General features: G+C 39.9%; 1 protein-coding gene across 3 annotated transcripts in view; it reads right to left on the bottom strand.

The window, feature by feature from the left end:
- Positions 1 to 1,654, bottom strand: part of AGBL4 (AGBL carboxypeptidase 4) — a 1,546,465-nt gene extending 1,544,811 nt beyond the window's left edge. For 2 of the 3 annotated variants that reach the window (XM_063712471.1, XM_063712476.1), the window contains exon 1: positions 1,463 to 1,654. In XM_063712471.1, the coding sequence (XP_063568541.1) occupies positions 1,463 to 1,496 (34 nt within the window). In that variant the 5' untranslated portion in view covers positions 1,497 to 1,654. The remainder of the gene's footprint in view (positions 1 to 1,462) is intronic. The other variant, XM_063712485.1, reaches the window with a different exon arrangement.
- Positions 1,655 to 22,299: the final 20,645 nt, after the last annotated feature.

The following is a 22,299-nucleotide window of genomic DNA, read 5'->3' as shown; positions in this document are numbered from 1 at the left end:
TAAATAGTATGTTCAAAGGCAATAAATGCTATGAGAAAAAAAGGAAAAGAAGAACAAGATAAGCTCATCCAAAGCAGGGAATTTCCAATGCCTAACTTATTGCCTGGCATATAGTTAGCACTCGATATTTGTTGAGTGGATGAATGAATAAAGGAATGAGCATGTTCAAGTTATGAGGGAGCTAAAACTATAAAATGAGTAGAGGAGCTGCTCAGTAAAACAGAGATGCCATGAAAGAAAGAGAAATAATGAAGGTCTTGAGACATAATGGTTCCTCGAACCTATTTCTGAGTTCCAGTTTCTGGGGTGTGTATGTACCATAACCACACACACACACACACACACACACACACACACACCCCAGGACCAAAGTAATTCAAGTGGATCACTCTTGTAATGATAATACCAGATTAGGACATATATACAAGGTTATGTATACCACTGCCAACACCCATCACACACATATCCCCAAAGCCACTTCTTTTCTACCCACACACCCATGCCATCCTGTAACATCCAGTTCTTCAGTGGTCAGCCTCATTTAGAGGCAAACTCCCTCCCACATACTCAAAACTGTAAAAACCTTTGCTTTCTTCTATGACCCTGTGAGACACTTAAAGTCAGTATCTCACAAAGCCCAGCCATATGCACAAGGGGTCCCCTCAGGAGTAGGATCCTGGGTCTCCCTTCCTGTCAGTCTTCCTGTCCCTTAAAGGCTATCTTCCACCCACAGAAGTATGGACATGCACTCCTTTGATTCTGAATGACCTTCAAGATCATTGAACCCACATACACTCACACTCAGGCTCCAGCCTCCTTTGGTAGGCTCCTAAAGGACTGGGGCTCCGGGTATCCCCTCAAGGTCTCTTGTCTTTTTAAGGACCCATACAAGGATTATTTGCATAAATTTCTCTGTGACCAGGAGTGACCCTGAGGACACTGCACATCTCCAAACGCAAATACTCTAACTCCCCGTTCCATGGCACTGTCTGATATTAAAGTAACACACCTTCCACGTATACCTCCCTCTTTAGAGTCAGAGCCTCCTACTCCCACCCCCAGCCCAAATCATGCCCCTTTAGGGATCTCTCCCATGCTCCCACAGGGCAGTGTACACCCTTTCCATGACACAGCCTAGCCCTAGGATTAGCCTTCACCACAGGTGATCCCAGGATTAAGATCCTGTCTCTTCTCTCAGATCCCAGCCCCTTTCGGGCCCATGTTCTGTCAGAAGTGTGCACACTAACCCACACTCCCCTCCATCACCCGGACTTCGAGGTCCCTGCCCGCCATTCAGAGGGGTACACGCCACCCTTGACCCCTGACCCTGAAGTCATAACCCACCGCGCAAATATACAGGGGCGTCTCCTCAGGAGTAGGACCATGCCCGAGTCCCCTGTTGCCTGAGACCCAGGACAGCCTGGCCGCCTCAGCCTTCCCCAGATCGGCCGCCCCCACAGACCTGCCTCAGGCGCCGACTGGCTCCCCTCCGCCATTTTTGTTGTCCCTCAGTCTCCGAGCTCACGCGAAGACCGCGGGGCAGTAGGGAGCGGGTGGTGGGATCAGTGGGCTGACAGAAGCTCCCTCAGGAAGACGCGGCACGACGGTTACCAGGGCAACGGGCGGCAGGCGCGCGGGTGGCCGGCGCGCGGCTGAGGGCGGGAGGGACGCCTGGGAGGAGCGTGCGTCCAAGGCCCCGCCCCCGCGGCGCGAGCCCGGGCCCGAGCTGGGACTTGGGCTCCGCGGCGCTGCTCCTCCGCAACCGAACCACCGCATCCTGGAAACTGAGCAGGCTCCGCTACCCCTAGAGCACAGGGGCCAGGTCTGTAAGGATGGCGCTTTCCTGCCGGCGACCGGGGTCCTCGTACTGACCGCCCAGACTAGCTAAACTGGCTTTTCTGTGGTTGGTGCTCAACTTTGGGGACTTGGGACAGGTTTCTTGATTTCCCAAAGCTTCTCCTCTTGGTTTGCCTGGGCTACTCGTCTTCAACTGAAATGCACTGAAAACCAACTGTGTGCCCACCCCAACCCAAACACACAGAGGCCCAAAGGGTTCTGGCTCCTTGCCCCTCCGCAACGGCAACCCTCAACCCCAGAAAAGACTTATCCTTTTGCTGACGTATTTTTCAGTAAATATGGGCTGCTCTTTCCCACCTTTCAGTAGTGACACGCCGTTATCGTCTAAAACCAAGCTGGAACATTACCCGTCCTGACCAGCTCTGCCCTCCCACAGTCCCCTGTATATGCCCTCTATTCCAAATGCTTTATGCATTATTTCCTTCTCGACCATGAGCTCTCTGATACCTAGGGTTGATCTCTTATCTTTTTATACTCCATAGTGCAGCGTGGTGCATGACACAAAGTAGGATCTCAGTCAATGTCTGCTGAATGGAAAATGGTGGTAATCTGAAAGGAAGTGAGGTGGAGAGAGTGAAAGAGGGAAGGGGGGAAAACGCTAAGAAAAATGTGTTACTGAGCTGATTGCTTTAGTAGACAACTATTTTTAATCTTGCTGGAGACTGAAAAACAGGGTAGAATGTGTGCCTGCCGTTGTCCCACTGAAGAACACGGAGTCTGGAGCATTTGTCTCCTAATTTCTGTCTCCATTGGTTGAGGGTTGCTCTCCACCTTCCAGCTTGAACTCTCTCACATTTCCTGGTTATGCTTGCCAGGGCTGAGCAGACTTCTAGAGTTTGAGAGAAAGCCTTGAGGCAGAAATGCAGAGACAGACCGGAAGCCCTTCTAAGTAAGATGCTGGCCACATGCATGGAACTATCCATTCATCTGCATTAAAATCAGGGGTAAGAATTTGTACAGAAAGTTACATGAAAATAGCTATCAGAATTATCTCTCACATTTGAACAGTTTAAAATTCACAAGCCATGTCCACACAACTATCAAGATGAATATATATGTGCTTTCCACAGTCCTAATGACACTTATGTAAAGGCTGTGAGGGTTGTGGGAATTTCGGTGTCGGCGGAGTCAATAAGGGCTAAGAAGAACAAAAGAACTACCTTAAGTATAGGGAGATGGAAAAATAAAGAGAAAGATGTGGGTTCTACTCAGACTGATGTTATAGCTTTATAATCTTGGGCAAATCACTTAAACTTACTGAGCCTCAGTTTCCTCTTCCAACAAACTGAGACAAAGGTCCTGCCTACCACAAAGAGTAGCTCTAAGTCACAAATAGGGTGATGAATGAAAATACATTTGATGAGTATAAATCCAGCCAATAAAAGAATCTAGCACGGTTTAGAATAATTCACTTAAACAAACATCCCCCATGCCTCTTCTGAGCCAGGCTCTGTGCAGATGCTGAGGATAAAGAGACAAATATAACATTATTAAATTGAACCACATTGGTCAATTTAAATTTTAAGTAAAATTTAGAACTCAGTTATTTAATCAGAGTTGCCACTTTTCAAGTGCTCAATAGCTACATGTGGCTACTGGCTACCATATTGGACAACATATGTATAGAACATTTCCATCACTGCAGAAAGTTTTGTTAGTCAGAATTGATAGACAAATGCCTGCTGGGCAGAGGAGACAAAAAGCCTGGAAAACCAGCTTGCTGACAGGACCAGGTTCAGTTCTCCTCTGTGTCAGCTATTCCTCAGGAAGCAGTGCAGGAGGGAGTATAGTCTTCTTCACTACTGCTAGAGTCTTCAGAGACTTCCCTTTTGTTGTGTGAAATAACACAGCATGGGAAGTTGGGGGAAAACGTCCCCCACCTGGGCTCCTGGGAATTAGTTTCCCCATGCTACCATTCATATGTCCCTGGGAGGTCTGTCTTCCCCAGAGACCTCCTATGATTTCTGTCTCCACAGAAAACACCCACCCACAACAAGGGTGCCTTCTTTCAAGCAAAATATACCCTGTAGGATTCACCCACTCCCTCCATAAACATTTGTTTTGTTTTGTTTTGTTTTGTTTTTTCCAACTAATTTTATTTTTTTATTTTTTTATTATTATTATACTTTAAGTTTTAGGATACATGTGCACAATGTGCAGGTTAGTTACATATGTATACATGTGCCATGCTGGTGTGCTGCACCCATTTAGCATTAGGTATATCTCCTAATGCTATCCCTCCCCCTTCCCCCCACCCCACAACAGTCCCCAGAGTGTGATGTTCCCCTTCCTGTGTCCATGTGTTCTCATTGTTCAATTCCCATCTATGAGTGAGAACATGCGGTGTTTGGTTTTTTGTCCTTGCGATAGTTTACTGAGAATGATGATTTCCAATTTCATCCATGTCCCTACAAAGAACATGAACTCATCGTTTTTTATGGCTGCATAGTATTCCATGGTGTATATGTGCCACATTTTCTTAATCCAGTCTATCATTGTTGGACATTTGGGTTGGTATTTATTAAAATGATACCTTCCATGTGCCTAGCCACTAAGTTAGATGCAGAATGGAATGAGAGAAATATTTAATTTATAATCATATTTTTACATGCACAAACTCATTTCATTCTCAGAGCAGCATTATGATATTTGTATTAATATCAGCCTCTTATACAGAAGATGAATTGAGGCTTACAGAGTTTAAGTGACTTATACAAAGTTTCAGGCAGAAAGTAGCAGACTCAGGGAAGACTGAAATTATGCTAGGAAATTCATCTGTGTTATCTCATGTAATTTTCACATCAAAAATACCATGCCTTTGAAGTTTACAAACTAATTGGAAAGAAAGGATTAACGTGCACAAATTCAGTTTACAATTAATTTCCAAACAATGTGGTAAGAGCAATGACACAGGCATGCTCAGCAAAGTGGAGGAGCACCAAAGAGAGATCCCCTTGATGGGCATCTATAGCCACAGCCCACCAGAAGTATTCAAAATAGCCAATCCTAAATGTTTACTCTGCTCTACCTTGCGATTCTCACAGAAATCCCAATAAAGGCTTTGGCCTAGGATTTCCCCTTGCTCCTGTGTTCTGACACCAAACCAAAACCTTGTGTTTCCTCTGTGACCCTTCATGGTATAAACTTCTTTCCAAGCCTTGTTCTCATTTACTCCTGTAGCCACACCCACTTAATCATACCATATCCAACATTTATATTCTTAGGACATACTTGTTATTCTGCTCTTTAATAAACAGGCTATTGTTGTTTACTCTTTCCATGTAAAATTTTAAATCAGCTTGCCTAATTGCAAAAAAAAAAAAAAAAAAAAGAAAGAAAGAAAAAAGTAATAATGTTGCTGGTATTTTATTAGAATTGTGGTAAATTTACAGATTAATTTCGGGAGAAATGACATCTTCATGATACTGAGTCCTTTTATCCAAGTACATGATATATCTTATAATCTGTTTAAGTCTTCTATGTCCTTCAGAAATAGTTGTTTTTTTTTTTTTTTTTTTTTTTGGAGACATAGTTTCTGTCACTGAGGCTGGAGTGCAGTGGCGCAATCTTGGCTCACTGCAACCTCTGCTTCACCGGTTCAAGTGATTCTCCTGCCTCAGCCTCCCGAGTAGCTGGGACTACAAGCACAGACCACCATGCCACCATGTATTTTGTTTTAGTAGAATCTGGATTTTACCATGTTGGCCAGCTAGTCTCAAACTTCTGACCTCAAGTGATTCGGCCTTCCAAAGTGCTGGGATATGTGTGAGTCACCACGCCTGGCCAAAACATTATAATGAGATATTTTGTATACATTTTCATACTATGTTTTAAAATCAGGTTTGTGTTCTACACTCATAGCATGTTTCAATCTGAATTAGCCACATTTCAAGTGCTCAGAAGACACATATGGCCGGCAGCTACCATATTGGAAAGCACAGGTCTAAACATTCTAATTAAAAGGCAGAGATTGACAGAGTGAATTGGGGGAAAAAATAAGCGAGACCTAATTCTATGCTGTATACAAGAAATTTACTATAAATATAAAGATATATATGGGTTAAAGTAAACGGAAGAAAAAACAGAGTTTACAAACACTTATCCAAAGAAGGCTGGATTAATATCAAAGTAGACTTCAGAACAGAATATATTGCTAAAAATGTTAAAGAGGACATTACATAATTATAGAGGTCTTTTCAGCAAGAAGATGTGTAACATCATTCTTAATAATGAATTACTGAATGCTTATGGTGTAAGGCCTAAAAATAACACTATATGCTGCCTTCACATCTAGTAAAAACAGGAGGGCCTGGAATTACCTAACCACAAGTTCTCCTCCCCATTCTCCTCACACAGATAAGGTCCCCAAGTCAAACAACCCTCCTTATCAAACAGATCAGGTATAGTTCCGATTATCCCTGAGTGGTTTCAGTTCCCTACCAATCCACAGAATTATTCAAACAAGCCAATTAAATCCTCTCATAGGAAACAGGGAAGCACTCAACCCTTTTGAAACTACAAAGCCTGCTTCCTACAGCCACTGATTGTTCACTGTGTTCCTGAGTATAATCTCCATTTGGCCCTTTGATGGTGTACAATGTCATCTTCTCCTGGGCTGTGAGTATATGTGACTAATAAACTGCTCTCAATCTCATCTGTCATGTCAGGTGTCATGTATTCAGCCATTCCCATAACGCCAGGGCAGGAATTTCCCCTCACCAATGGGGTGAATGGGAAGTAATTAAACAAGTAATTAATGCTTTTCTCTATAAATCAGGAAGAAGAGAAGGATGTCCACTGTCAACACTTTTATTTAATATTGCACTGGAAGTCCTAGCCAGTAGAATAAGACAAAAATAAAATTCAGATAGACTGAGAAGAAAAATATAAAGATGTCTATATTTACAAAAGACATGATTGTCTGTATACTTAGAAAATCCAAAGGAATGTACAAAAAGCTGCTAGAACTAATAAGCGAGTTTTCTATATGCACATGTCAATTGCATTTCTATATACTAACAAAAAGCAAAACTTCAGGTTAAGAAAATAATACTATTTACAACGTAAAAATAAAAGTACAGATAAATTTAACAAAATATGTGCTAGACTTGTACAGTGAAAACTATAAACTATTTTTGAAAGAAATTAAAGAAGACCTAAATAAATGAAGACATACACCATGTTCGTGGATCAGAAAACAATATTGTTAAGATGTCAATTCTCCTGAAACTTATCTATAAGCTCCACTATCCAATAAATATCCAATAGCTACATGTAGCTATTTAACTTTATATTAATTAAAATTAAATTAAAATTAAAGTTATTTGGTCAAATTAGCCAAATTACAAGTTTTTAATAGCCATATATGGCTACTGGCTACCACATTAAACAAAGCAGATAAAGAATAGTTCTCAGCTGGGCACAATGGCTCACACCTGTAATCCCAGCACTTTGGGAGGCCAAAGCAGGTGGACTGCTTGAGCTCAGGAGTTCAAGACCAGCCTGGCCAACATGGCAAAACCCCATTTCTACTAAAAATGCAAAAATTAGCCAAACATGGTGGTGCATGCCTGTGGTCCCAGCTACTCAGGAGGTTGAGGTGGGGGGATCATGAGCCCAGGAGGCAGAGTTTGCAGTGCAGTGAGCCAAGATCATGCCACTGCACCCCAGCCTGGGCAACAGAGTGAGACCGTCTCAAAATAAATAAATTAATTTAATTTTTTAAAAAAGAATAGTTCCATAATCACCAAAAGTTTCATTGGACAATAGCAATTTATAAATTCAATGCACTCTCCATCAAAATCCCAGTCATTAAATAACTTTTATAATTAAAAAAGACAAGCTAATTTTAAAATTTATATATAAATAAAGGAACTAGAAGAGCCAAAACATTTTGTAAAAGAAAAACGTAATAGGCTGGGTGCCTCGGTGGCTCATGTCTGTAATCCCACAACTTTGGGAGGGCGAGGTGGGTGGATCACTTAAGGTCAGGAGTTCAAAACCAGCCTGGCCAACATGGTGAAACTCATCTCTACTAAAAGTACAAAAATTAGCCAGGCATGGCGGCCAGTGCCTATAATCCCAACTACTTGGGAGGCTGAAGCAGGATTACTTGAACCCGGGCAGCAGAGGTTGCAGTGAGCGAAGATCACACCACTGCACTCCAGCCTGGGCAACAGAGCAAGACTCCGTCTCAAAAGAAGGAAAAACATACTTAATAATAAATTACTAAATTGGAGGACTTACACTACTTGGTTTCAAGGTTTACTATAATGCTACAATAATAAAAACAGCATCTGATTTGCATAACCACATAACATACAGCATATAGACATACTTTATAGATCAATACAACAGAATAGCATCCAGAAAAAGGTCCATACATGTATGGTACATTGATTTTTTTGACAAAAGAGCTAGGGTAATCAATGGGGGAAAGACAGTTTTTTTAACAAATGGTAGTAGAGCAATTGGTTATCTATATGCAAAAGTAACATGAACTTGGACCAGTACCTTTACCATATGCAAATATAAACTTGAAGTGGATCATAGACCAAAATCTAGAATAAAAACTATAAAACTTTTAGAAGAAAGCATCAACAAACATTTTTGTGACCTTGATTAGGCAGAGTTCATAGGACACGAAAAGCGTAACCATAGAAAAAACTGATAAATCAGACCTCATCAAAATTAAAAATTTCTGCTGTTCAACTCAGTATTAAGAAGACAAAGACCAACAACCCAATTACGGACAAAATGGTTGAACAAGAAGATATGCAAATGGATGATAAGCATGTGAAAAGATGTTCAATATTATTAGTCATTAGGAAAATGCAATAAGATAAAATCACAATAAGATACCACTACCAAACACTATAATGGTTAAAATTTCAAAGACTAAGAATACCAAATATTAGTAAGGATGCAGAACAACTAAAACTCTCATATATTGCTGGTGAAAATGCAAACTTGCACAGTTACTTTGGAAAACAGTTTGGCAATTTTTTTTTTTTTTTTTTTTTTTTTTGAGACAGAGTCTTGCTCTGTCAGCCAGGCTGGAGTACAGTGGCACAATTTTGGCTCACTGCAACCTCCGCCTCCCAGGCTCAAGCAATTCTCCTGCCTCAGCCTCCTGAGTAGCTGGGATTACAGGCATGTGCCACTCACATGCCCAGCTAGTTTTTGTATTTTTAGTAGAGATGGGGTTTCACCATGTTGGCCAGGCTCGTCTCGAACTTCTGACCTCAGGTAATCCTCCCACCTCGGCCTCCCAAAGTGTGGGGATTGCAGGCATGAGCCACCATGCCCGGCCAGCAATTTCTTATAAAGTTAAACATACTCTTATGACCTAAAAATTCTACTCCTAATTATGTACTCAAGACACTAAAACCAAGTTGCCGATATAAACATGAGCTAAATAAAAGTGGTAAATCCAGCTACCAAGAAAAATAGAAGTGAGGCTGTTGGCCTAACAAGGAAAGGAAGAAAACTTGCAACAGATGGAGAGACTGTATCTTGGAGCAATAAAGAACTAAGGAGCAGGTATTTTATTAACTTTTTTCCCAGACCATATGACTATCTTCAGGGGTCTCCCAGCAATGTTTAGAGGCATAGGAAATTATTTTCATGTTATGGACTGAATGTTTGTGTTCCCCAAAAATTTATATGTTGAAGCTTTCAATGTGATAGCATTTGGAGTTGAAGACTTTGGGAAGTAATTAGGTCACGAAGGTGGAGCCCTCAAGAAGAACAGTACCCTTACAAGGAGAGGCCAGAGAGCTAGCTAGCTATCTTTCTACCATGTGAGGATACAATGAGAAGTTAGCAGTCTGCAGCCTAGAAGAGGTCTTCAACAAAAGCCAGCTACACCTGCAGCTTGATCTTGGAATTCCAGCATTCAGAACTGTGAGAAATAAATTTCTGTTGTATATAAGCCACCAGTTTATAGTATTTCTTATAGCAGCCTGAGCAAAAACACTTCATATAGAAAGAAGATCTGGGAAGCACATATCAAATATTAAAAAGAAAAAATTTAAAGATGAACATGAGTGAACATAGCTAAGTTAATGAGGAGGGTCTACTTGATTACATGAACACATATAAATGCTGGATAAAATACTAAAATTTTAAAACATGGCTGAATCCAAAAGAAAGGAAAATATTCTGAAGTTAGAAAGAAGCTTGAAAAGATCATGCTCTTCATTAATACATTCCATTACCTCCCAGCCTTCCCCATACCAAGCTCTCAGATTATATTGATAACTTAAAGACAGCCTAATTTGATGGGCAGAGTATTTTCTCAACGATGGCTGAGTATCTGGATGAGTCAGACTTGATACTGGCTTGAAGAAACTCACAGCCTAGGGAAAGAGACATTGTAGCAATTTAAAAATGGAGAAATCTCTCCCCTTACTAGCTCCTGTCTCTCAATCATGGTAACTCATGCCATCAAAGAGAATTTAATTGGCACTGACACCACTCTTTCTGGGTAACAAAGTGGAAGAGCCACTGACAGCTGGTTTAGTGGGTTTGAAATGTAAACCAAGCTCAGGAGAGCACCAACAGCTTCCTAGCACAACAATATTATACTAGGGGCTACTCTTCTGAAAGGAGCAAAGCTAAATGCGACTAATAGAAAGGAAATGCTGTCCTTACTAAATTTTTTATTGTCTCCAAGAAATATGAATGCCCAACCCACTGTCTTGGTGAAATGTGATAACTTCTTAGGAAGCAAATGAGGAAATCAACAGTGATTCATTGATCTTATAATGGCTGAGAAGGGTAGTAATTGATGGAAAATTGACCCAAACCAGGTATATTGAAAAGGTCAGAGAGGCAGACTGTCCTCCTTTAGAGATGAGGAGCACAGTTCCTAAAGGAGGGAATGAGAACATGGCCCTCAGGGATCTGGAAGGAGATGGAGTTAAAGAAGAAAGGTCAGGTAAATTGAGAAGGGAAAGAGGTCCCAAGGATGGAAATCCTCACAGAGGCCACTCTCTTTTTAAAGGCCCAAATCTGAAAACTTCGCCTTTTCCATTAAATAGACTGCTGAAAATAGATGGGCTGCATTCTGTGTTTCTACCACTCCTTGCTAAAGATAACTTCTTAAAGAACTTTGTAAACTTCACATAATTCTTCATTTGGATGAGATTAGCAGGACAATGTAGTTCAAGAAGGGCCAGACCTCATTGACCTCTTAGTATCTAGGGACTTAGTGAACATGGGGCTAGCAAAGGCATTATGGCCATATGTAAATTTTCTAATTGGTATATTACACCAGATACTGCTTATGCCTTAGTTTCATAACTTAATGTTAATTCATAAGAATTTCTTCATGTCATGAAGTATTCTTTGAAAACATTACTCCTGTTGCTATAAAATCATCATAAAGGTGCATCATAACTAATTAAAGCATTCCCTTCTTTGATATTTGGGTCCTACTTTTTTCTGTTATAAATAATGCTGCAGTGAACATCTTTGAATGTATACCTTTTGTCATCATTTCATCACTTTCTTGGTTTGGATTTCTATACATGAGGTCACTGGGTAAGGGGTATGAAGCGTACAAGGCTCTTGAAATGTATTGACAAGTTGTCCTCCCCAAAGACCTCATCCCTTTATGTTCCCACTGTCAGAGTATGCAAGTACCTGTCACATGATACCTTTGTCAACATTGTGCCTGTGATATTACAGGGGAAAATGTTTTATCCAATTAGCCAGGACACATGACTTGAACTTAACCATCTGCCCAAATGAAATTTGAGAAGTTTGGTTTAAACATGGAAACATGGAAAAGCTAATTGTACTTCTCACAGATGTGGCACCAGCAGAAAAAGGGAAAAATTGTTTTCAACGTTTTATTTCCATCAGGAGAGAGGGCTTATGAACCCCAGGCTTCATTTCTCTTTCCGGAAAAGAGTATGTGGTATGAACTAGGTATGCTAGATTCTCTATGGTTAACTGCAGAAACAGATAAAGATCTCCATTTCTCTTCATGCTCATGCCCTTAACTGGTACTTATTTACAGGGTTTTTGGAAGAAGACAACGTAGGGCATGTAAGCCTAGTCTATTTTAATGGCATCAGATGTTTTGATTATTTAAATTTATTGAATGATTAAAAGAGTTGGAGCTAAGAGGTTCTGAACACTAATTTTGCTACATCCCCAAGTATCATTAAAATTTGACTTTCTTACTGATGTGACAAAATATTTAAACACACTGAGATTGAAATTCTAGGGAATAAAACAAGGCTGTTGCTGGCTTGTTCAAGGAAGTGAAGACATTTAGACTGAACAGGAGGCCATAGAACCTCATTTATTCCAAATTTTAGAGTATTAGAGTTCCATCGTGGAAATGGAATGACCATTTCAGAAGAGATTCATAGATCATGATGTCAGTGAACCTAAATTTTCAGAATTGCTCTTGGAGTGCAAACCTTAGGATGTGACCAAATATATATATAAGTATCTTCTCTATTAGTTTTTTTTGTTTGTTTGTTTTTTGTTTATTTCTTTGTTTGTTTTTTTGAGATGGAGTCTCACTCTTTGCCTAGGCTGGAGTAAGTGGCACCATCTCGGCTCACTGCAACCTCCACCTCCCGGGTTCAAGCAATTCTCCTGCCTCAGTCTCCCGAGTAGCTGGGATTACAGGCGTCTGCCACTATGCCCAGCTAATTTTTTTGTATTTTTAGTAGAGACAGGGTTTCGCCATGTTGGTCAGGCTGGTCTCAAACTCCTGACCTCAGGTGATCCACCCGCCTTGGCCTCCCAAAGTGCTAGGATTACAGGTGTGAGCCACCATGCCCAGCCTCCTCTATTAGTTTTAAGAGGAGATGATTGATATAAAAGTTGACTATGTCCAGTAGAGTCATAGTATCCCTGAAAGCATGTAGCAAGTATATAAATCCCAGAACTACATGGACATTTATGGCTACGTAATGAAACACTAGGCCATAATTTTTTTTATAAAACATGCAAAAAGCGGAATATCACAAATAGGGATATAAATCTAGAATTAGAATTTAGGTGTTCTCTGATTTAATATACACAACAGTTTTAAAGAATAGTTTAGCCTGCTAAAAACATATATCCTCACAAAATAGATCAATGACAAATACTATGCCTAAAACTATATGCCTTTTTCCTAATAATAAATGTAATTAATTTTTACAAAACCTTCATATGACATTTTAATTCCACATTTTTGAACAGCCTAAAGGTTTCACTTTCCATCACTGTATTTAAAAGTATGATACATACAGATAACGTTCTATTATAGGCATTATATAGGTTTGGAGAGCAATAAGTCTAGGTACAAATCCTGGCTCCATCACCCCATAAAGTTCTCTCCTTGACCTTTAAGAACCTACATAACGTGGAGAGTTCTGTCTCTGTGGTCTCACCTCCTACCACGTTCTTCCCCACTCATGATGCTTCAGCCCCATAGGCCTCCTTTGGTTCCTCACGCACCTCAAGCTAGCTTCCCCCTTCACAACCTTCAGTGTTCTCTCTGCTTAAGCTACTCTCCCCTCATATCTTCACATCACTTGCTCTCTCACTTCATTCAGGCCTCTTTTCAAATGTTATCTCCTCAGAGAACCCTTCTCTGTCCATTCAATCAAAATAGCTCCAACCCTCGGTTACTCACAATCTCACTACTCTGTTTTTCTTTACTGTCTAAAACCATATATTCTATTTAATCATTTGTCCATGTATTCATTGGCTTTCTTTCCAATAGTAAGCTCTGTGAGAACAGGAACCTTATCTATTTTGTGCCCTGTTACATCTTCCATAGCTAAAACAACTTCTGATACATAGTGAGTGAATACTTTATAAATATTTTTAATGAATGGTTGAATAAACGAATGAACAAAAAATGATATGGATCGGGTGCGGTGGTTCATGCCTGTAATCCCAGCACTTGGGGAGGCCGAGGTGGGTGGATCATTTGAGGTCAGGAGTTTGAGACAACCTGGCCAACATGGTGAAACCCCATCTCTACTAAAAATTAAAAAATTAGCCAGGCGTGGTGTCAGGCTTCTGTAATCTCAGCTACTCGGGAGGCTGAGGCAGGAGAATCGCTCGAACTGAGGAGGTGAAGGTTGCAGTGAGCTGAGATCGCGCCACTGCACTGCAGCCTGGGTGACAGAGGGAGGCTCTGTCTCAAAAAAAAAAAAAAAACAAAGGTATGATAGGTCCATGTACAGATAATTGGAGAGTACAAAAAAAAAGATCACCTAAAACAGAGTGTAACCAAAGGAGATTTCCCAGAGGACGGTAAAATGTGAGCTGAATTTTAAAGGATCATTGGAAGAAAATGAGGATCCTAGGTCAAAGAAACAGAGATGTAAGGACAGAGGGAAGAAAACACAGCTTAAATACTAACTGCAGGTGATCTGAAATGACTTGACAGTAAGTTGAACAGGAGAAAATGGCTTCTCTGTGGGTGGAGAAGTTGAGTATAGTCCTAGAAGCTCTATAAATAATTTGAATACCAAAAGTGGTAAAAACATTGTATTTCTAAAGCCCCCAAAGATGACCAAAATCACTTTCTTTCTAACACAGTTTACAGCAAAACAGGAAGTTTAAAATAACATTTATTGGGGAACTCCTCATCTTCAAAATCCTCTGCATGTGCCCTGTTCACCTCCCTCCCATACACGCTCTCCAACTAAGATCTGGGAGAAACTCAGGCCAGTTACCCTTTAGGACATCCAACAAGATCCATAATTATAAGCCAGCTTCTCTGATGGGATTAGAGACAGATTCTGTATGGTGAGTTCATCTCACAGTAGCTGTATTTAATAATATCCAGTAATTGCTACTGTTACTACCTGTGTCTTGGCAGATGTTTTAAGTGGTAACCTCCTCCCATCCCTCACCCCTCTCACGTGCCACACAATAAACTGATTGTCAGGGATACGATTTCTCATATGTATATTTTTAATGCTGCTACAATTGCAAACTTAACAGCCACACGTCTTCTGAACTTGCGGGCTAGGGGCAGGGGAAGAGTATATGTTGCTTTGCAGCAGGTAAAATGGTCCAAACAAAAAACTATATCCCTGCCCAAGTAGTCTGTAATCCAAAAGCAAGAGTAGGCAAGCTTCAGAACATAGCAGAACAATACCCACACAATACAGGCAGATGGAGTGGCATATGGCCACCACAGCTGGAACATTTTGTAAATGAGCCCCAAACCATTGCTGGTCTTTGGACACTTCCCCAGTTCAAAGTATAGAACACCATCTATTATCAACAAACTCCTAAAAGCCAAATGAGATGTTTAAGGTGTTCTTCAGTAAAGGTCATATTCCGAAGTGTGCAGACCTAAAATAGAATGCTTTCTGACAAAAAGTAAACTATTGCCCATTCACATTACCATTCACCCTCAATGGTAACACATTCTGTACCCTTGTCAGAGGCAAGCACAATTTACTGACTTTTTGTGATACGATGCCACTAACCAGTGCTTAAATGGATATTTTAGATCAATGTTTTGGGTGGGCAAATAATGGAAAAGGGTGTAGCAATTACTCTCTTGCCTTATGTTGACCAACCATTAAAGCCTGGTACTGTTATTGCCTATTTTGTTGCTAATGTTTAGGAGCAGTAGAAAGGTAAATGGGATATGGTGGAAAGATCATTGGAACTAGGGAGATAAGCTGTAAAATTCTTATTAAGCCACCTCATCTTTCTAAGCTCTACTTTTCTTTGCTATAAAGTGGGAATAAATAGTTGTATCTACTTCACTAGACTATTTTAAAAATTAAGTAAGATAGTATAGAATCATCCAAATGTTAGAACTTACTATGTAACATCCGTTGTTTCTGTGTTCTTCTAAATTTCTGAGGAAGCTCTTAAATGACCCTATAAGCATTTTTATTTGTTGAGTTTTTTAAAATATGAATTTCCATTTTTAGAATAGTTTTAGATTTACAGAAAAATTAAGACGATAGTATAGAGTATCCATACACCTCACACACAGTTTCACCTATTACTAACATCTTATATTAGTATGGTATCAATTTGTTACAATTAACCAACTAATATTGACGGATTATTATTAAAGTCTCAATTTTATCAGATTTTCTTAGTTTTATCTAGCATCCTTTTTCTTTTCCAAGATCTCATGCAAGATACCACAGTCAACCTTAAATAACTAGATTCAGAAAATATGATTAAAGATAGAGTTTACTTGAACACAAATATTAAAGGTGGCCATGTGGAAACATTGACTCCAAATGAATGGGGTCAGGTTCCCAAGTGGAGAAGTTAAGGTTTCACTTAACAGGCAAAGGCAGAGAAATTTTAGCAGGCTTACATTTTCCCCATAGATCAGTGCATATATTACAGCACTTGATTGGTTACAGATTGCTACATTCCGAGGAAGCTTTTTACTTCAGAAGGAGGGGCAATGATCTGAGGGATTCTTATCTCTGGTGCTGTTTGGTCTTGACTTTTTTTTTTTTTTTTTTTTTTGAGACAGAGTCCTGCTCTGTCAGCCAGGCTGGAGTGCAATGGTGTGATCATGGCTCACTGCAACTTCCACCTCCCCGGTTCAAGTGGATTCTCTTGCCTCAGCCTCCTGAGTAGCTGGTACTACAGGCACATGCCAACACACCCGGCTAATTTTTATATTTTTAGTAGAGATGGGGTTTCACCATGTTGGCCAGGCTGGTCTCAAACTCTTGACCTCATGATCTGCCCACCTTGGCCTCCCAAAGTGCTGGGATTACAGGCGTGAGCTACTGTGCCCAGCCTGGTCTTAACTATTTATGGGGGAAAAAAAGCAGAAGTTGCTACTTCATGCCATGTGACTCAGGCTGCAGAGCCACATCTCTCTCAAGGGTCAGAATAATTTAAAGTTTCAACAGTTTTAAGTTTGAATTATTCTATTTCACACCACATTACATTTAGCTGACATGTCTCCGTAGGCTACTTTTGCTTGTGATATTTTCTCTGACTTCCCTTGTTTTTGATGACATTGACAGATTTGGGGAGTACTGCTCAAGTATTTTGTGAGATGCCCCTCTAATGGACTTTGATGCTTCTCTCAAGATTACGCTGGGGATATGGGTTTGGGGAAGGAAGATTACAGAGGTAAAGTGTCATTTTCATCACATCAAATGAAGGGCACATACTATCAACATGATTTATGACTGTTGCTATTGACCTTGATTACCTGGTTGAGGTAGTATTTTTCAGGTTTCTCTAGTGTAAAGTTACCTCTTTCCATATTACATTCTTTGGAGAAAGTCGCCATTTGCACCTCACAATTAAGGAACGAGAAGTTATGCTCCCTGTATCTGGTTTTGTTTTTATCAAACAAAAGTAGCATTTCCATGGGGCAGAACTTGCCCACTTGCAATAGAGAGAATATTGGGGCTAAATGATATTTCTAAAGAGTTGGTATAAACTCACTCCTTTTTTAGAAGAAAAACTATAGTAAGAGGAGTTTTCTATTCCTTGCCTTGAAGATCATAAGTTTCCACTTTTCCTTTAAGATAATTTTTATCTTGAAGGAAGAAAAAGTTTATTTGTTAGGTTTGCCATTGAATGCTTGAGGGGGCCTGTCTTCTTCGTGTACTCCTGTCTTTTCCTTCTTTTTACTTTCTTATCAGCATCTTCTCTAAAAGGAGAGCTCATACATTCATTTCTTCTTTTAGAACTTTCCACCATATTACTTCAAATATGTTGTCTGTATAATTTTCTGAGATAAAAAAATTAGAATCCAAAGCTTCTCTCTGAGGGAATATTACCTTTGAAGTTCAAGGAGGCATCAGAATCAAAGCGAAATCTACAATTTACTTCCTTATGACAAATTCTGGGAAGATAAAACTAACAAGATACAAAAGGAAAAATCTGTTTCAAACTAATAATGAATATGCTGTGATAAGCAGACAAAAGAAAACATGAGGAAGTCATGAAAAAAGTTACTTTGTTTACAACGTTGTATTTCCCTAAATCCCAGCAATATGAGGCAGCCAAAATCACTAAATCTTTGTATCTCAAACTTTCCTAAGGAAACTTCAATTTTCAGAATACTAGTCTCTGAGGCAGAATAAAAACATAACAAACATACAAATACACAGAGTGAAATCTGACACAAGAAATTTAGATAAATTAAGTCATCAATATTTTGTTTTAAAAGAAAGCTGTGTAGCAGTAAGCAACATTTTTCTAACGATAGTCACGTGGATACACAGTTCTTGTCTCTTCTCTATCAAAAACATACACATATCCGGGAGAGAAATTTAGCACTTGGCTAACAAACCATTGAGACAATTTCTTTTTCAACAACAAAAACAAAGCAAAACAAAAACAAAAACCCACCAAGATTAACAGCTTCTTTAGTCAAAGGCAATACAGCATAGAGGATAAATTATTACTTTTGGAACTAGAAAGATTGGATTTAAATTATAGCCTCTCCACTTACTAGCTATATGGTCCTAAATTAGTTATTTAACCTCCCTGAATCTCAGATTCCTCATCTGTGAAATAGACACATTAGTGCCTACCTTGTGTGTCCTTATTACAATTAGAGAGAAGGTAGTTAGAAACATAGCAAACAGCCTAATTGATACATAGCAGGCTCTGAATTAGAGAAAGAGATTATGCTATCCCTGTCTTCACTGGATTAATAATCTAATAGAAGAAATAGAGATTAACCAAGGAATAGCAAAAATAAATGTAAAATTATCAAAATAATAAATTATACAAAGTGACTCAGAATTATTGAGGTATCATGGGAACTACATGGCTGGGAAAAGAAGTGTCTATTCTGTCATGGTCAATGGTAGTTTCATAAATTTTCTTTGTTTTTAGATTTACCTTGATTTTAAAAATTATAATGTTTAAACAGCTAAGGAACAAATAAGCTGTGAGATATAAATCACAATTTCACTAATTGAATGTATTTTCTCACTTTCTCACAGTTTTTTTCCTTGGAAACACTGGGAAGGGACATAGGGTGGCATGAGAGAACACTAGATCCCTGTATACTCCTCCTGGAGATCACACCATTATGGGTTAAAAATAGAAGCTGTTGAATTGGTGAACTGGATGTAGTTAAAGCCCCACTGTAATTAGTGCAGGAGCCCCACAGATTGTTAATGAGGCTGTCTGAATTAGCACCTGCTCCTGCAAGGGTCCGTTGTGAGCCCGTTGGCAATCAGGTCCCTTGGGTCAGTAAGAGGGAAATGGGAGTGGGGGGAGGGGGTCCCTGGGCTGTCTTGTAGGTGTTTTCTGAGAGTCTCTGAATCAATTTTATTTTCTGTTTATTTTACTACGTGCAAAAGGCTGGGCCAGATGTTAAAGGATATGTAAAGGTGAAAGACACACCGCTTGCCCCCCAAGAACTCACACAGAGGGGCAAGACATTTACACAAGGAACAAGTCTCCAACGCATCTATGAAGCAACGCAGTTCAGCAAGAGAACTCTGACCTGGGAGTGAATCGTGGTCCTTCTACTTTCTAGCTGTGTGATTTTGCAAAGTTGTGTAATCTTTCAAAGCCTCAGTTTCCTTATCTGTAAAATCAGGATTATTGGATATTTATGAGGAATAAATTATAGCCATGAGTGAAGTGGGCAGTATGTCACTGGGTGAATAGTAGGTATTCAGTAATTAAATTGACTGCAAAATCAAATAAATGCAAAAAATGCAAAGAAATACCAATGAAATGCTTCGGAACTCCAATGGAGGAAGGTGTCATATCAGGAAAAACTTTTTGGAAGTGGTATGTGAGATGAACCTTATAGGAGTTGTCTGATTTTAAAAGGAGGCAATGTAGTTGGGGAAAAAGATTCCCAGGGACAGACGGCATAAGCAAAGGCACGAAGGCAGGAAAATCTGTGACACTCCAACTAGTAGATGTGTTTTTTGCTTAAGTTGTAGTTACATAGACCATAAATCAGTCTCCAACCTCAAAAAGCTCATAGTCTGGTGGGGAGACAGACACACAAACTGAAATTGACAAAGCAATGTGACAGCAGTTGTGATAGAGGACTGCAAATGTGCTGTGTGAATCCAGAGGAGGCCCACTTGGATCAGGTGGGCTAGTGCTGACCAGGTGGTATATCAGAAGATGAAGAGGGTGTGCTGAGATTCTAGAGGACGATAGAGAAAATGCTGGGCACATGGCCCATGCTCAGTAGAAGTGCCAGGCATAACCTCATGCTAGGCACACAGGATGGGACCTAGGAGTTGAGAAACAAGATGAGAACGAAAACTGGGTTGGTAGCACTAAAAGGGTAAGAACAGTGACCAGGGAAGAAGCAGGAATACGACAGAAAAATGGCTGAATTCTAGAGCTTGAGGGTGGAGCCATTTAGTACTATAATGAAGCCTGAGATCAGCTGTGAACCTAGGTGGCTGAAATTGAGGAGAAGGGAGACACTGGAGATTAAGAGCTCAAAGATTACTGGGAGTAAGCAACTTGAAATATCACTGTTGTCTGATGATGACCCAGAAGGCAGAGATAGAAGGAAGCCTATGTGGAAAAGAAAAAATCAATAAGCCAAGTCTAAAAATCACTCCGAAAGAAGGAATTGTGTCCTGAAGGGCAATAGATGGCTTTGGTATTTGAAATGTGCTAGCTACTTACTGCTGAGCACCAGTTTTATGCCAGGCACTTTAGATTCATTATGGTATCTCCAGTTGTGTTGGTTAGAATATTGGTTAGGTTGCTGTGAAAGGAAGGTCCAAAATAACCATGACCAAAGTAAGGTAGAAGCTTATTCCTCTGTCATGTAAAAGTCTGGGTATGTGGTCCATGGCTGCTATGACAACACATAATCATCAAGGTTTCAGAGGCTTTCTGTTTTGTTGTCCTGCCAGTTTCTATCTCAGCTCCCACCATTACAGCTCCATGACATCTGCATTCCTGATAGTTGGAAAGGGCAGTAGATAGCATGGCCCAGAATCACTAAGAGTGACCAACATTCAAGGGTAGGAGGATTAGATTCCCCTCCTGGTAAGGGAGTGACAAGGTCACAATGCTGAAGAGCAGGTGGGTAGGAATATACATTAACCAGCTAATAAAGCAAATTCTCTGTGAATGCCATTTTTTCATCTACCGGTATCCACAGAACAAATACTTTTTAAAAGTAAGTATTTCCTTCTCCATTCTAAAAGGATTTAAGGGATATGTGTTAGATTAGAAATGCCAGTAAAATGAAATAGTACTCGGAGATTTTGGTTGTCAGCATGTTGGAAATGCCCAGTGAATGGTAGCCATAGCCAACTGGGTTCTATTTGTGGATCTGCTTCTCACAAGCTGTGTGAATTTGAGCAGATCACTGAGCCTCTTTAGACCTGACTTTTCTCACCGGTAAAATGAGAAGGATAATATCAATAATTTCTAAGGTCCTTTCCAGCACTAAAACCTACATGAAGACTGAGTACTCTTTCTCTTATTTCCTGCTATCATGATTGACCGAGTTATTGTCAACTGCTAAGCAAGTAATTATCTAGTCTATTAAGTGCAAATGACAACTGTTAAGGAGCAACTAAGAATAGTTAAAACTGTGAGAGCAAAGGCTCTAATCAAATGTTTCTGAACATATGCTCATGGGCTTACTTGAGAATAGCACTTACTCATTGTTCGCATTAAAATCTCCTGTGATGAAATATTAGAGATTGCACAAATGTTGTTATATCCATAATAGTCAATAAAAGTATTATACAATGTAGCTTTACTCTGACAGTGGAATACATTTACTTCACAGCTATGTAAAGTAGATCTTTTTAAAAAGTACCTCATCAAGCTTTGATGTTCAGCTTTTCTAACTCCTGCTTCCTTAAAATTCAATACTGGAATCGTTTTGGTTCCCACCCCACTCTTGACCCGCTCAGAACTATCCCAATAACCACTCTCCACCCACCCCCACATATACACATACACACAGCCAAGCTGCTTTGGATGCTCCTGCTCTGCACTCTAGAAGTCCCTCTTGCTTCCTTCTGTGTTGATACTTGTTACACTGTATTGTCATTGTCTGTCATTTCCTCACCTACAGTCTCCTCAAGCTGTGATCATCTCGAGAACAGAAGACAACTCTACCGCCAGGGATTAGAGTGAAGCATGGACATAGTAGGTGCTCAATGAATTCTTGATAAATGACTATGGTTCCTTTGTTCCCCTTAGGAGATGTTGAAATGAATACAAGCCATGTTCTATCTTATGTCAAGTTCCCAAATTCTTCAAATATGCATAATTTCACATAAGCCAATTCTTATGTTGGTGTGCATCGTTGGAGTTTGTTTTGAATGTGCCCAATGCAGAGGTAAAAGGGGAAAGAGAAGCAACTAGTATTAAGCGGCCACTTTACATATTTTTTTCAGTAACTTTAAAAATCATCGTCTTCATAACAACCTATAAGGTAAGTACTATTATTTCTATTAAATACAAACTGAGGCTCAGAGAGAAAAAGGAACTTGC

This window comes from Pongo abelii, chromosome 1 (genome assembly GCF_028885655.2).
Source record: "Pongo abelii isolate AG06213 chromosome 1, NHGRI_mPonAbe1-v2.0_pri, whole genome shotgun sequence".
Taxonomy (NCBI): Eukaryota; Metazoa; Chordata; class Mammalia; order Primates; family Hominidae; genus Pongo; species Pongo abelii.
Note: the sequence above shows the minus strand (reverse complement) of the source record. Positions and strands in the feature narration are given on the sequence as shown.